The sequence below is a fragment of the Echeneis naucrates genome, chromosome 22 (genome assembly GCF_900963305.1).
Source record: "Echeneis naucrates chromosome 22, fEcheNa1.1, whole genome shotgun sequence".
NCBI classification, from domain to species: domain Eukaryota; kingdom Metazoa; phylum Chordata; class Actinopteri; order Carangiformes; family Echeneidae; genus Echeneis; species Echeneis naucrates.
The window spans coordinates 15761032-15777941 of NC_042532.1; the positions used below are offsets into that span (position 1 = coordinate 15761032).

At 40.3% G+C, this 16910-nt stretch overlaps 2 protein-coding genes across 2 annotated transcripts in view; both read left to right on the plus strand.

Moving 5' to 3' along the window:
* Positions 1-175: 175 nt before the first annotated feature.
* Positions 176-10694, plus strand: LOC115036381 (codanin-1-like). The gene is made up of 28 exons (XM_029494558.1): positions 176-289; positions 780-1486; positions 1576-1773; positions 2115-2305; positions 2529-2645; positions 2750-2828; positions 2986-3106; positions 3332-3441; positions 3560-3649; positions 3778-3853; positions 4000-4205; positions 4471-4603; positions 4775-4918; positions 5062-5228; positions 5363-5444; positions 5602-5691; positions 5776-5830; positions 5999-6135; positions 6215-6318; positions 6698-6847; positions 6980-7043; positions 7167-7245; positions 8110-8333; positions 8570-8677; positions 8781-8844; positions 9021-9232; positions 9500-9607; positions 9722-10694. The coding sequence occupies exons 1-28, from the start codon at positions 212-214 to the stop codon at positions 9842-9844; spliced, it is 4017 nt and encodes a 1338-aa protein (XP_029350418.1). The 5' UTR covers positions 176-211; the 3' UTR covers positions 9845-10694.
* Positions 10695-11769: 1075 nt separating this feature from the next.
* The window catches only part of LOC115036211 (stAR-related lipid transfer protein 9-like), a 28193-nt gene continuing 23052 nt past the window's right edge, over positions 11770-16910 (plus strand). The window contains exons 1-3 of the mRNA XM_029494341.1: positions 11770-11991; positions 14523-14592; positions 16784-16900. Of these exons, the coding sequence (XP_029350201.1) occupies positions 11945-11991; positions 14523-14592; positions 16784-16900 (234 nt within the window). The 5' untranslated portion in view covers positions 11770-11944. The remainder of the gene's footprint in view (positions 11992-14522; positions 14593-16783; positions 16901-16910) is intronic.

Here is a 16910-nt window from a genome sequence, read left to right on the forward strand (position 1 = left end):
CACAACAGGCAAACAATGAGACATACAGAGACATGCTGTAGGGGTTAAAAGATGTGAACTTCCCATCACTTGTCCTCAGGACCAAACTCAGAGCGATCACTTTCCGCCAGCCAAACACGAGGGTGGGGATACGTCACCGGCAACACGCGCATGCGTAGAAACTGACCACGCCCCCTCATCTCAGTGCTGCAGCCGCGCAGCGTTAGTCGGAATGGCGGCTCTTTTGGAAAGTCTCCTGTCGAACAAAGTGGACCTTAATACGGTCACAGACTGGCTAAAAAATCTCGACGTAAGTCTGAAATACACAGGAGCCGCCCGAGTGGCGCACCTGACAGCCGTCTGCCTTTTGTTTGGCTGGTTTCACGAGATGACATCGCCGGCGACTGAGTGTAAACAAAACTTTTAGCCGCCGAGCTAGCGAGCTAATGTAGCCTGGATGATGTGGACTTCAGGCGAGACGCTTCCTCCCATTCGAGAAGAAATTTTAAGTTTAAAAAGGACTGCATGCAAATTTTTTGGTTTTCTATTGGTATTATTGTTACTACCCGAAGAGGGCCGTGCAGTTTTGTAGATGTTAGCAAGCACATGTTAGCCAGGCCAACTGGCTATTTTCTGCAGAAATGTCGTGCAGCTCTCCAGCAAAACATTTATTGACCTATTTACTCTCTGTCGGTGGTCCCTCAAGGATTAAATAGCATTGAGCATTTGTGGTAAAATAGTTAAATATGTCTTGCTTTCTTCACATTTAATTTCCCCTCTTTTTTGCTTGTTTTTGACAGGGTTTTGATAAGCTGTCACTGAGTACACCTGGAGTGAGCGTCCACAAACAAGAGTTTGTTCCTTTTCTTTTAAACTTCCTGAGAGAGCAGAGCAGTCAAGCACTGACCCATGGCCCTGCCACACCAGCCAAGACCCCCAGCCGTCCCAGACCTGCCGGACAGACCCAAAGTTTCAGTGACAAGAGAGGTTGCAGATCTGTCAGTGGCGGAGCTGGTTCACGGGGTGCCAGCCGGGTCCAGCTCTTTTCTCCAGCCACGTCTGTGTCGCCGGGAACTGAATGCGGTTCTGTCGGTCAGTCAGATTCCCACTGCCTGAGCGGGGTCAGCGCCTTCAGCAGCCCCTCCTTTCCCACAGTAATGAGTCCTGCCTCCAGGCCCTCGGGCTCAGAGCGCCGGCTTGGCCAGAGGGTCAGCCTAGGGGACTACATGGTTTCCCCTCCAGACCTCCAGCACAGTCCCAACTTCCAATCGCAGAAAGCCCGCAGGAGGAGTAGTGGTGGAATGGCTGGACAAGGTAGACATGGAGGAGGGCGTGGAGGACATCACAGTGATGATAATGGACGATGGGACAGTGTGGGGAGAAGGTCAGGTAGAGGAGGAGGATACAATAAGATAAGTGAGCAGGTTTCACCTCCATCTGTGGGACAGCTCAACTTCAGCAACTTGGAAGATTTCCCTCCTGTGGGGTCATCGCCAGTTTCACCTGTGTGAGTTTACACAGCTTCCATCTAAACAATACTCCACATGGATGCCACAGTTTATTTCAGATTTCTCTAATGGCTACATTTTCCTTCAGGGCATCCAAACCATCTAGAAGAATAAACCCAACACCAGTCAGTGCAGAGCGGCCGCATTCCAAACCAAAGACTTGCTTCACCTCCACTCCATTCACAAAACCCTCCAGCTCCCCATCAGCAGTAGAAGTGCCTCAGGGGTCAATTACCGTGAGCCCTCTGAGCCTGCAGGAAGAGAGAGAACTGCTTAGGAAGGAGAAGTAAGTGTAGCTTCTAACCTATAGAAAAAAAGATGATGCAATTATTCTTGTTTATACATTTGACCTTGTCAGTTCTAAAAGCAAAAGCACGCTTCCCTTTAGATTCATAGTTTGGTCAGGCCTTGTTTTATTCTTTGTTGTAGACTGTGTAATTAATACTTAAAAAAAATTCCAGTGAAATTGTTTACTGATTTTTTATTTATTTTAATTTTTAATGTATATGCTATATTACATACTATATATATTACAATTTTTACTAATGACACCTTAAGTATTTGCTCCCAATACAGCATCGCATGCTGTTCACCACAGTTTCATTATCAGGAGTTTCTCATTTTTAGGACAAAGCGAGCCCAGCAGGTCAGCTCTCCTCAGCCATCTTCTCTGGACCCTTGCACCCCTACCAAGTCAGGGCTAAGGACTGGATCCAAAGTTACACCTGAACTGCAGACACCTTGTCCTGAACCATCCAAAGTCAGCTCCTTCTTGGAACTTAATCTCTTGGCAGAGCTGTATTGTACCTGCATTTCTGGTAAAGACCACAAGGAGGCATGATTGTCCCAATCAAAAGCAATTGCAGTAAAAATAATTTCATTCAATGTATTTGAAGACATGTATACACCAAGATTTCTTATTTAAACTATGTCTACAAATCATTAAAAATGCCAACGAATACAAAAATCTCAAAAATCACCATCGGTGAAAATTAGTGTGTCGATTATTATTTGTTTGTTTATTTATTTTATTTCTTGCAGAAAACCTAGTACCAAACATATTCCTGGAGCTTTTCTTTGTAATGCAGTTGCTCACATCTCGGTCCACTCACACTCATGATGATGATGGACAGGGCAGTTTGTGTGCTATAAATTCAGGTATGTAATTTATTTTACTATAATCCAAAAATGTTCAACCGTTGTGCTTTTTTTCCCCCCAGCATTTATTTGGGTGGAATTTAACCACTTGTTCATATTTTCAGATGTTCTTGAGGGTTGCTATCTAAGACAAGTACACAACTGTGTGTATTTTGCTGTGAAGGTTCTGGAGAATCAGTTTCAGTAGGTTTATAAATTTTTTGTCTTATAATTTATCTCAATTATGTCCAATTCACCAACATGAATTTTCCAGCTAACAGTTTTCATCCAATAAAGTGACTTTCCTCTTCTACCAAATCTCTGACTTAAGTTGTATGTCTTTTCGTTTCCAATATAAAAGCTTGGTAGCTCATTTGGACAAGTGTACATTGCGCCTTCTGGCAGAGAATGAGCGGGTGGCGTCTTTCTCTCCAGATCTCAGGGACCGTCTAACTCAAGCCCAGGAAAGAAGCACAGCCAAGGTACTACACTTGTACTTTATGGTACCATGATAAAAGCTTGTAATTTTTAGAGCTTTGCTGGATAGAGTTAAATATTTGTCTCAATAATTTGTACATATTGAACACTGTTGGTTTATGTTATTTTGAAATCACTGCAGATGTTCATAATGCCTGAGGCAACTTAAAGCTGTTCTTTTCTACATTTGTTAGTTTGATATATTTATGTAACTTCCTTTTCTTCTCCAGCTTTCCCCCTCAGTCTCTACTTTCATCCACTCAGTCCCTTTCCGTCCTGCTACAGACAATAGGTCCAACTTCGGAAGTGACAAAGCCTTCCATACCTTCAAAAAACAGAGGTACGTCAGAGCCTCTTTGTTTGTCAAGCAAAAATAACCTTGATGAGATATGTTGCAAAACTTAAAGACTTTGTAAACAAACACACCTTGGCATCATCAGTTGCATTCCTTTTCTCAGAGATATTTTTTATGAGGTGCTGCGAGAATGGGAGGACTTTCACATGGAACCCAGCTGGAATTTTGATATTGCTTTAGGAAGCAGGATTAGGCAAGTCTAATGAATACTCATATTTATTAGCTTATTGGCTAAATTTAATTTGAAAAGATTACCATTTAATCAATTTATCTAATAATTATTTTTGCACCATGAATTTCATTGTTTTATCCTTTTTTTAGAGGAATGATGAGCCAACTAACCACTGCAGGAAACCATTCACATTTTGCCCGTCTGTTCCTGAAGCAGCTTGTTCAGGTAGACTGTGGCACCTCATATCCATTGACAAGATAATATGGACCCTATTAAACATATGAGAATACAAATAAGAACTATGCAGCAGTTTTCTTCCAAATCTTTCTTTCCTCATCGTTCTACACTTTTTGTTCTCTTCTTTTAAAAAGATGTGTAAGGGGCCCCGTGTAAACAACTCTCCTGGAGATACCCCTGACACTGACCTACTTGGCATGCTGGGAGCTGACAGCTTGGGGCGTCTGAAGCGTCTGGAGGAGCGTCTCATTCAGCCCCATGGAGTCGTTGGTCCCTGTCCTCCTCCATCCTTCCCTGGCCACCAGGAGTTCTTCAGAGACTTCCTACAGACAGCCAGCTGGTGAGACAACACATCCAAGCATATACCACCAGTGGAATTATTGAACTACATCATGAAAATGTAAAACTGACATCTATGAGGTTTATTGCCTTTTATCCCACACATGTCAAAGGTCAGGGGCTTAAATACTGGGAGGATATACAAAAGAAATAATTATGCACTAAGGCAATTTTCTGGGCAAGTTGTTTCTAATTTTGCTCCACATTAAATGTTTTCCTCGACTTTTATTTTTGTGATCTAATTTGTTGTACATATTGTATACCAGCTGCCAGCTGAACCAGCACTTGCAGGACAGCCTATGTCAGCAGCTCCTCCAGCTGGACGAGGTGTCCATCCTGAGCCCCCCCGCCTCCACTGGGGAGGGAGAGGAGGAAGGAGAAGGGGACATGGAGCAGCAGGTACAATGTCAGCGACAGACAAAAGATGTTACTAAGATAATAGTCTCAGTCACTGAAGTTGTTGTTTTTGTTTGTTTTTACATTGCATTGATAGATTTAGATTTAGAAAATGAATCCCGCTGACCTGCTGTTGCTTATTACATAAACCTTTTATATACTTGTCCCCCTCAGGATGAGAAGCAGCGGTTTACCTCAGTGCTGCTCCTCGCTCGTCTCCTAGCTAAGTTTCTTGGCTTCATTTCTTTTCTGCCTTACCACATGTCTGAAAGGCCATCCAGGGAGATTCAGGAGACTGCTATAGCTCTGCGCAGCAAGGTGAGGGAAAACTAAGCAATCAAATAAGTAATGATTATTTTCTCTTACCCTCTAGTAGGCTATGTTTTATCTCGCCAATTAAATAGTTTTCTGCAAGGTTTTCCATTGCATTAGAGAAAATTTTTCCCCTCTTGGGCTTTCAGAGTGTTCCAGTGCTGGATGTGTGTGCTGTGCTCAGTAACAGTATGAAAAGGAGACGCACCATCTTGACTGTCCCTTGGCTTGTGGAGTTCCTGTCAATGCTGGACTTTATTGGTCCTCTACTGCTCTGCTACAGGACTGCCTTAGGTACACTGCTTCTCCTATACAGGTAACAAAAAATAATCAGAAAACTTTTCAAAATCCAAAACAAATCTTATAACAGTATTTCCAATCCTTAACCAAACTGACACTTCCTTTGTATTTAATGTTTGACACACAATATATATCTTTTTTTTTTAATAGGAGGATGCTGTTGGGCAGATGTGGAGAAATGTGTTACCTGAACAAGCTGCTGATTGTGTCTGTATTAGGTTGGCTTTTCCAGGTAAGAAACATGTAGATTAGGCTTTTTTTTTTTGCATATAGCATAAACCAAGAAGAATAATTTGATTGATTTTAATTAAAAAATCAATGAGCTTGTGTTTGCATAATATTACTTTTGAGTAACAAATAATTGAAAAGATTGTGTTGAACTTGTGTAGATCCCTGTTATTCCTGAGGACCTTTTGTTTACTAATGAGTTTACTGTGGTGGCCAAGCTGGAGGACAGCAACACAAGTGGTTCAGGACTTGTAAGTAAAATATTCATTAGGGTTTGTGGATAAAATGCCCCATGCTCTTTTCATTTGTATTGAGAGTTGGCTTGGTATTTTCAGGACTGCATTCCTCTTGTGGATCAGCAGCTTCTCTATACCTGTTGTCCATTTCTTGGTGAGTGAGGGTTTACATTTTTTGTGTGTGTATTTGTTCGTGTTGTCACTAACAATTGCCCACACAATATAGAAGACCAACCACAGAGTTTACTTTGTATTTGGTTATATTTATTCACTACAAATGGAACTTGGGTTAACATCCACTTGCCTTGTTTGATTGGTCCAGGTGAGTTTCGTAAGCTCCTTGCTGCCTTTGTGTCTGGAAGCACAGCCAAAAGTGGAGGAATTATCCGCAAGATCACTCCCACTTCTGCTGAGCTCAGGGATATGCCAACTGCCAACAGGTCGCAGCAGAAACTACAGGTGGGTAAATAGAAATAAAAAATACCATCAACAATTAACCTCCATGCAAGCATATAAACCCATAACTCTCATGTGACAGATGGACCTCGAGCAAGCTTTCTTTCACAACCAGCCTCCGTCACTCCGTCGCACTGTGGAGTTTGTCGCTGAGAGAATTGGATCCAATGGCGTTAAGCATATGAAGTTAGTTTCACATCTCTGGGGTGGTTGTGCCTGAGCATATCGATTTCCAAGTCATAAATTTCTAAATCACCTGTATCTTGCACAGTTTTTCTTTTTTTAACTTTGACCAGCCTTCCACTAAATTACTTTTTAGAATTGAAAAGGATTTTCAGAGTAGCAGGCAATCAGCCTGCAAACTTTGGTTGGTTGCCTCCCTAAGAAGCAAGAAACTGTTAACAGTCCCGAATTACCAACACTTAGGTGGTGGCTAATGCAATTTCACCACCCAGCTTATCTAAAACAAAAAAAATTATTTTCATAAAAGGTGAAGTCTTTCATTAACATTTTATGTGTTTGCAGAGGTGGGTATGCTCCTGTTTATTTTAGGATTTTCCAACAGGGCTACATTAGTAAGTGAGTTGGTGGATAGAGGAGAGAAGATGCTCAGGGATGGCCTGGAGTTGCCAAACTCAAATCCTTCAAAACTGAATGACTCCATCTGTGCTCAGCTGTGTGATGCAGGATTAGAGGCCATAGCAAGAGCCACAAGGTACAGCAGCATTTTTTTTTGCAAACTATCTGAAAACTGTCTTGATGTGCAATTCATTAGTTATTAATGTTTTAGTTTTTTTCTTTCTATGGCGTGATCTTTATGGTAATCATTATTTTATATGATATGTAGATTTTGCTGTGAGAAGAGTCCTGAAGCCATAAGAATTCTGCTCCCTGATGAGACATCGCCTGCTGTAGGTTCAACATGTGTAAAAAACAAAAAAAACAAAAACAGCTGTCAAAGACTGTTTACACATTTAACACGCTAAAAACGTGTTTGTTGGTTTCCATGTGCTTGACTCAATACCTCTCTGCAGGTCCTGACCACATCTGTAAACATCACCAAACGTCTTGCAACAGAAAAAGCCTGCAGCTGGCTCTCCACCAACATTACAGGTAGCTAGTTATGCACACCTGCACTTTTGCAGGTTTATTCCCTATTGAACAGATATAATTAGAAAAAGATACACTCTACATTGATTACAGTTATTTTCCAACATTTTCTTTTTCCCCACTCACCTTAGTTGAATCTGCCTTTTTAAAATCATTACTTTCAATGTGACTTTCAGTAGGAAGTTTGCTTGAGATGTGACTTGTCTATGTTTTTTTGTTATGTCTTTTAAAAAATGTGGCTTATAATTTGAAGACAGGCACTCTGAAATGATCAGTATTATGAATTATTAATGTGAAGAAACTCTGTAGGGAGGTACTGATCCAACTTCTTTTTCTCTCAGTCCTTATTTCCTGCTGATGGCAAGAAGCAACTCGATACAATTGGTTTTTGTTTTTTTGGTGTGTGTGTTATTTTGGACTCATTATCTATCAGACCACAGGGGCAGTGATTCTTCTGGCTTGCTGGGACTGATAACAAGGAACGCAGAATTTTTTAACAAAGTTGACTTAAAAAAAAAAAGGCCTGTGTAAAAGTGACTTACATTCCTCTTCTCAGTAAAACCATATAAGGATACTTGATGCGTAGTGTAACACAAGAGCTGTCCGTTAAAGAACTTGAAGTTGGAGGGCTCTCACATCAGATGACTAAAATGAACTCTTGTTGAGTTTTTATAGGTGCTAGTGTACTTTGGTATGGAATAACATTACTATTATTAAATCTGACTGGTGGGCAGCAGTTGTATAAAGGGACAGTATGAACTGATTGTACATGAAAACATCACTTAAGCTGATTTATTACAAAAGAAAGAAACCAGTAACATTTCCCAAGGACTTCTGCGTAAAATCTCACTAATTTCCCATCATCAGCACTCATTAGACGAGAGTGGAAGAGCAGATACGATCGGGTCATAAAGACTCTCGGTAGCCCGGGGGCTCCAGACTTGGGTGATGTGGAGCGGGCTGTGGTCAGGTTGGCCACCCAAGAGTCAACTACTCCCAAGAAAAAACCAGGAAGTGAGAGAATGACTTCCTGCCCTCCACACTGCAAACACAGCTCTTCACTACCCTCAGACGTCCTCATAGAGATAAAGGTATGTTTGCATAAGGTGATATTTTAGCATATCATTAATATATTGTGGCGTTGCTGTTTTGATTTTTATTCATCAGTGCTTCATTTAAGACTTCTCTGTAACTACCACAACTGATGGGCCATTCAAATTAATTAATGAGTTCTTACAATGCAAAAATGTTCTTGTCCTTTCCAGTTAGGTAAAATTCTAAGATTTTTTGATACGTTTTTTTTTTTGAATGTTTTGTTTTAATATAGGAGTTGTTGAGCATCGCTGTGGGCCCCAGGACTGATGAGGAGCTGCCAACTGGCTTTCAGCTTCAAACACTGCTACAGAGAGTGGGAGACACATTAGCCTGCAGGAAGGTACACAAGACACACTAGTTCAACAGAGAAACACTTGTGTTTGATTTACAGTTTTTCCTCCAAGTAATGCTCACACTGTTGTTGTTTGTATTTCCTCCCTTAGTTTTTAACTGTGGTGTCAGAGCAGATGCTTCTGAACTCTACTGTCCTACTGGCATGTAAACTGGGTAAGAGTCCAAACTTATCATGAAAAGTGGTTAATTAGGAAAAGAGCCTGTTGACACGTGTTCAAATGCAAAGTGGTTAATTCCCCTGAGTACTACAGCTTCATGAAGTCTTATTTGTTATTTAAATTGCCTGTTCTTGCCGATGCACTTTATTATTTGACTGCTCTTGTGCTCAGTGTCTGCAGAGCTGCCAGTACTGTGTCTGTCGGGGTGCAGTGGGGATGGTGAGGTTATTGTGGGTCCCAGTTCAGGGTCAGAGCTTCCTGTCAGATTGGTGCTGGAGCAGCTTGCTGAACTGTGGGAGCGAGACTGCTGTGCTGCTGCCCCCCTCCACTTGCTCTTCACCCCACTCACTGTTGCTGCAGTGCTGAAGGCGAGCGACACTGAGGTATTTCAACTACTGCTGTTAACAAAGCCCCTACAGCTACTTCTACCTTTATATTAAAATGCTATATATAACTATAGATACAGATGTACAAATTCCATTTCATTCATTTTCAGTTGAGTTAAACACTTGCACCTCTTGGTTGTAACTGAAAATAAAGGCTTTTCACAGCTATTTTGCACTCTTTATAAAAGGTTCGGACACGTTAATGGTAACTGAATTTTACCTTTTTAATTTTATATGTCTTAAAGAATTATTTTGTATTTTTAGTGGAACAACTATGTGTTCCTGATTAGAAAGCTGGTTGATAGAGGAACCCTGGGTGAGGAAGAGGTCATATCTCATTGGAAGAAGCTGACAAGCTTGGCCTTGCCAGCGGTGAGGGTTCACTGCATTTATCATTTTCTTCAAGAAGTTTTTCCTCTAACTCATGATTTGACCCGTGTGACTCTTTGCAGCTCACTTTGTTCTGTAACTTCTGTCTCATTTCAGGAGCTGATAGAGAAATTTCAGCTGCAGTCACAGAGTATTAAGCCCACCTTGCCCCTGGCTGAGTTATCAAGTCACATGGACAGGCTGCAGATCTCACATCATACAGTAGAGGGCACTACGTGACAACGATAATGCTGTGAAATCATCCATGACCTTTTTTTTTTTTTTTTTTTGTCTGATCACCGCAGTGTGTCATTAAGGGGAAGATGTTTCGGGTGACTTGATGTTGCTGACCATTTTTCCAGTTGCAGTTTGTGTACCACGTACCAAAGCTGTTCCACCTGTCAACCCTCTGCACAGACTTTGCAGGCTCCAGACTTTTGTTCTTCACCTGCCTTTCACGAATCCCTCTGCTCTTTTGCTTGGGTGATGGTTAGAACCAGAAAATCCTGCCAGTCAGTTGGTTGTAGCTAGGGACCACATCATCTCTTTCCTGAGATCCATGGAAGCATTACATAACCAAACCCGTATATACAATTGTATCTGAAGGGAGATTCTAGGATCAAGCACTTCAAACAATCAAGACCAAAGCAGAGTATTAGCAAAGACAGGAGGAGAGTCCCCAAGTTGAACCTTTTTAAATTTTTTGCAGCTGAGAAGGTAAACTGAGTAACTTTGCTGTCACGTGGTGTCATCAGCTTATTAAAATGTATGTCAAATTCTGGTTATTTTTAATTCTGACATATTCAACCAGACAAACCAGGTTTAAAAAGAATTGTGTCTGACAGCTTCTACACATGGAATGAAAATTAAATTTCTTCTGTTAGTTTTTAGACCAACAGGAGAAGATAAATGTCTTCTAGAACAGCACTTTCACACACTGCCTTCGACCGCCACAACTAGTGAATTGCATGTTTATTTCATGGATGCAAGATGGCATTTGTGATTATTTTTGTTCATGTTAAATGAGCGCTGTATTCGCTGCTGCTTTTAAAATGTAATATTTTTATGTTGCCACAATGTTGAAAATATAATAAAGATGTATTCTGTTTTAAGTATTTGTTGAATGTTGTCATTTCATCACTTGTAGAAGAAATATACTATCAAAGGTACCATACAATCATCAGAAAATGCTTGGTTTTGTGTTTAAAAAACTAATTTTTAGCAGCAGTACACAGTTTATGTGATTGATAGATTTTTACATTGCATTTTAACTTGACTGAAAAAAGTTTTGACTTTTCAGTCCTGTTTTTGATTAATGAAAATCAGACCTTCCGATCTTTCTCTGAACATTTAATCTTGTTGTTTATACCTTTTTTTTTTCATTTTGCCTTTGTAATTTTGACAAAGAAAGCCAAAGTTATGAGATAAGAAGGCAAAATTATAACTAAACATGTTACGTTTTTAAGCCAATTGTTTGACTAAACAATATATATGCATAGTAAAACTGTCTCCCATTTCATTTAAAACATTTTTAACCACTTTTAAGCTTTTATCCCACAATTTTGAGTAAGTATGCTAAAAAAAAAACAAAAACTTTTTTTTTAATTTTAACTGACTTGAAAGAAGTTTCCATTTATAATGAAAGTTTTGCAATCGTGACAGTTTGTTCTCATTTATTCTTCACTTGCTTGTTTTGTTATTCTACACCTTACATTACTTTGCTTTTCTATGCTGTGTTACTACACTATAGCTTACAATACTGTGCTATATTATGCTATACTATAAAATACTTCTTCTCTGAAATATTACACTGGGCTATATGCTGTGATATGCCCCACTATACTTTGCAAGACTATACTGTACTATACTCCACTATAGTTTGCAATAGTATACACTACTATAAAATACTTCACTATGTTCCTATACTTTACTTTGTTATGCTATACTATACTATAGAAATAATACTACTTACTGCTCGCCAAAATGAGGTTAAATCCGCCGTTAAATACTTCAGAGAGGAGGATTTAAATAATAACAGACATGTAAAAAAGAGGTTTGAATGTGAGTGTAGTGGGAGGAACCGGGGCCAGCCCTCCTCCTCCTCCGCCCTCAGCCGGGCAGGAAGTTCCCGTCTTCGGCTGGGACTTGTGGAGGAGACGCGCGGTGCGGAGGATGATTTCTCCGGCGGCAGCCTCAACTTTGCCGGGACTGACAAGCAGAAAGAGCCGACATGCTCACACGGGGAATATTATTTCACAGCAGACTCATCCAGCCGCCGAGTTGTGAATAATAATAGTAATAATAATAATAACAATACAACAACAATAATAAATCTTCATCATGGCAAATGTTAAAGTTGCCATTCGGGTCCGTCCTCCAAACGCAAGGTGAGTTTTTAACGTTAGCTAACTAACTTCTGCTCCACATGACGTCCATTAAACGGCTGAAGAGACACTGACAGCCGCTTTAGCTCACTTTCCTCCATTTCTAACTTCATGGCTCAAGTGTTGTCTTCTGCCACTGTTGCTAGCCATGGGAATTTTGCTAGTTAAACACATAACATAATGGCTCTCATGTTACCTTTTGTGTTCACTTTTTTTTTTTTGGCTAGGAGAAAAAAAAAAAAAAAAGCTAAAGGCTAACTAACCAAGCATGCTAACTATAGATGTGAAGGAAAGAAGTGGTGCACATGGTGAATAATGACATCTGTGGCTGTCAGTAGTGTTGTTGGTGAAGCACACGTGTGTGTGTGTGTGTGTGTGTGTGAGTTTGGTGCTGAATGAGGATTAAAGTATCAGGCTGCACACTAAATCCATCAGGGTAATTGGATTGATAATTAGAAATTGTGATGCATTCAGAACACCTTTACTGGCCCCTCTCCCCTCCCGTATCTATTACTGCACAAATGAGAGTTAATGTTTTGAATAACCTGATAAGCTTGTGCAGAAGTAATGGAAAATCACCAATTATCAGAGGACATACTATTAGGATAATTGGAGTCATGCTTCTGGTGTGAATACCAAATGTTTCCCGGACACAATATGTGCAAAGCTGCAGCTTTTCACTTGTGAGACAGTAAACTAAACTATATTTCTTGAGGTGTTGTATGAGCCAAACTAGCAATTTAAAAATGTCAACCTGGGCGTTGGTAAATATTTTGTATAGTTATAAGTCATCTTATTTCATTCTGACAGTATCATATTTTCCCCTTCCACTCAATATATGATGCTGACAAAGACTGAAACTCAAGATTTATTTATGGCTATTTCTGGACTGCGGATCAAATGGATATATTCTCCAGCGTTATTTTAGTTAAATCTTTTGTTTGGACTGTATAATCATCTGTACGTGCGTAACAGCTTTTTGCTCATATTACCTGAGGCTATTCTCTTCATTTAGTAAGAGCCAATTATATAAACACAAAACTTTCCCCTCACTTTACAATGCTGTTGAATTTAATGTTGAGGTAGCAAAGTAACACAAGGATGTTGTAAAGTTGCTGTGCTCCTCTGGACCTTCCCTTTACATTAACAGGAAGACTGCTATAGCATGTTGAATAATAGGTCTCCATGGCCATGGTGTGCATATAAGTTCTTTAATTGTACGTTGAATTACACTGAACTCCTGCTGAATTGCTCTTAATCCAAAGGCCACTACAGTACTATAACAAAGCATTATTCAAGCTATGAGGGGCTAGACAATGATTCTTTCAACCAGTCTTCCTGGTTCTTTGCATAACAAAAGAATTTCTTATATACAATGTTCACTGTCATGCAAATCTGTCCTTCCTGATTTCTGGCACTGACACCCATAGTGCCCCCTTTCATTACTTTTTGTTAACTCAAAGATGTATTTCCTTACTTGTATATTTGAATGAGGGCGTGCTGTGTGACAGAGATAACATTAAAGCCTGTAGCCTGGTAAGCTACATTCCTCTTTTTGATGGGCACAGAAGTGTGTTGCTCTTTGTTTAAGTTGACTAAGAGAATTCATTAGCCCCCGCCTTCAGCAGTATGGAGTCAGCCTCTCACATGTGCAAGAAACATGTTAGCCCAGTTGTGTGTGTTTCTTCATCCTAAGTTTCTATCAAACATGTTTTTTTCTCAAGTTGAAGATTTACCACCCAGGCCATGAGCCATGGTTTTGGGTTGGGTCACTAGCAGTGGGGTCGGCAAAATGAATCCCACGTGGTGAAGCTCAGGGGAAGGCAACGATTACAACAGCCTCCCCGTCTGGCTCTAAGCCACCACAGAGAAGGAGTGTCATTACCATCACTACTGGAGACTGAAATTCTACTAGCCCCTTGTTGTGATTGCCTTTAGCTCTGCATGTGTTGCATCAGATGTGCTTGGTCCAGCTGCTCAAGCACACACAGATGAGCTGACCTTGTTTCCCTCTCATACACACACGAGCACTCATGCTGGTCCCAGTTATACACACATAACTTGTGTATTCTCAAAAGTGAAAACAGCCTAGGCCACCTCACCGGGGGAAAGTCTCGGCAGAAAGTGATGGCCTGTTTTCACTTGAATCAGAAACTGGTCAGTGGGACGCACAACTCTTGAGTAGCAATTTCATGCATCACGTACACACGCACACAAAGATTCATTGTTGTAACTGTCATGTGATGGGCTCTCTTCAAGTCGAGTTAGCCTAGATTTATCTGGACGCCCTCTCAATTACATCAAGAACACCACAAGAGGATTTAAAACCAATTTAAAAAAGACTGTATGGTGATAATGGAGTGTCTGAATCCGAAGGGAAACCACTGTTGAATCTCTGTTAGGTTTGCATTTAGAATAAGAAACGCTCATCAACACTGATATGGCACCATAGATCTGATTTCCTCGGTTGGAAACTTGAGTTAATGTTTTCCTCAATTGACAGAAGTTGACGCTAATCCCATTGAATCCCACAGGGAAGCCGCAGATGGTGGAAAACTTGCAGTTCAGGTGGAAGATAAGGTTGTGAGGATCCAAAATGTGAAGGTGAGTATTTCTCCATACAAAAACACGAAACCCCTAATACTGATTGTGTTTGGGAGTCTTTTGGTGCTGCTCTCTGAATGGGTAAATGGGTGTTCAGAGGGTGTCTATCACAGTAACAGGATGTTTACAGTTTTGGGGCAGCCTTTTCCTGCTTCATGTCATAATTGTTTATTATATGTGTTGAGGTCGTCACACATACACTCTGACACACACAGATTCAGAGATCATTCCTGCAAACATATGCAGTCTTGACCCACTCACAGAAAGAGGAGTTTTCTGCTACGTGTTGACTGAAATATTAGAAATGAGTGTTTTAAGGGAGGTTTTTTTTTTCACATTTGGAAATAATTACATGAGCTTTAAAGTCTTGTAAGCTGATACTTTGACCAAGTTACCAACCTGCTGTGTCAGATGGCCTGGTAGACTTGTTTGATTGGTGGAGCTCCATCGCCAGGAGACAGTCTGGTGCTGTCTCCACAGTTCCACTGTGGAACATGCTACACACTGTTTTTCATTCAGGCATATGTTTTCATTAGCTGTTATTTAGCTGATCGAGCTTTTAAGTGGCACAGCTTGCAGGAGCCCCATTTAAGATCATACAAGTGATGCAAAGAAAACAGTAAAAGAAATTATCTCACCAGTCACATTAGACTTAAACCTTCCCACATGTATATGACTTGCATTGTTTTTCAGATTGGCACTCACAAACCTTTTTGGTTAGGATTTACATGCAGACTGATAGAGGGAAGATGGCGGGGGAGGAGAGAATCTGTTACAAATGATGTGACGGAGACGCACCACATATGGCTCCTCTCTGCCATGGAAAAGAATTAAGACTCTCAAGGATGTTGGGTGTCTCGTGGGGACAATTATTTATGGAAAGTAGGACAATTTTGGAGGATTTGAGACAGAAAAAGCTTGAATTTTACAGGGCAATAAACAGAAATCTCTAAAAGAGCAAGTGATGCGAGCTGTAAATGCATATAAGCCGACCAAACTAAATTGAAAACTTGGAAAAGAACGGTTGTCTTTTATGTATAATCAAGTTAATTCTCCCTGACTTTGTTTGTCAGTGGTGGAACCTCTGTTAGCCAGGAGATTTCCCTATGCTTCGTCACTGCTGTTGCTTTTGGCTGATCCCTCACTCTTCAAGGCCATTGTTGAATTTCATAAAAGTGCTCAGGGGTTAAACAATCACTCTCTCAGGCGAGGAAATTGCTGTGTACAAATTGGTACCCATGGATTAATAGTCAGTGCTCCAGACCAAAGATAAAGATGTCAGACTGATCAAATAATTGTTTCAGCTCTTATTTAAGGGTAATTTTTTGCAAGTTTTCATTGAATTTCTAAAAAAAAAGAAAGGGTTGAAAATCAGCTGACATAACTTGGCTAATACAGTTAAGTAAATATAGAAAATCTTAACATAAATGATCATGATAGATGATAACAAAGACTAGTAGCCTAAAGACAACCTGTTAACTTGCTTAAAACACCAACATCAGTATATTATGAAGGTCAGCCACCAGTCATAGCAGTAGATGTCCTTTATAGATAAGCCATTGGTGTCACTTACTCACCTGACATTTACCTCAAGATACTGAGATTCAGAGCAGCAAAAATACAAATAGTTTGGAGCGACTGAAGAGATTTACAACCCTTGATCTCAAAAAAGATCTGAAATACACTGAGCAGGTCTGACCTGAGATGATTCTCCGTGTTGACTGCAGTGATTTAGAAGAAAAACTGAGACGCCGCACTGTTCAAGTGAAAGTTCAAATCCTGCTGTGCTGTTTTCCCTCAGTTCAGGATTCACTCACAGTAAGCACAAAGGTGTTTAGAGTTAATGCACTGAGGCGAACAAAGGACTAGGAGGAGGAATGAATGCAATGTTAATGAAACGAAATAGCTTGCTTGCGAATTTCACATCCTAGGAGTCCTTTAAAAACAAAATATTTAATGCCTGGCATTTTAAAAACACCACCTCTTATGTTATTAACAGCATAGATACATTTCCCTATGTAGGCAGTGTGTGAATAAGATGAAGCACTTTATGAAGTAAAAGTAAACTAATGTAAAACTAGGATTGGATTATTTTTTCTATTCTGTTCACATTGCTTCTGAGTGACTCAGTTAAATTCAGATCAAATAAATAGGTCAAAAAGTAATTTATTTATTTTTTTCCTCCCTGAAGCTGGACGGACGAGCAGACGGTGCTGTAGATTCCAGAGAGAAGCTTCTGGAGTTTTGTTTTGACTACTGCTATTGGTCGGTGGATCCAGCAGAACCTCACTATGCCTCGCAGGAGGAGGTAATGACTT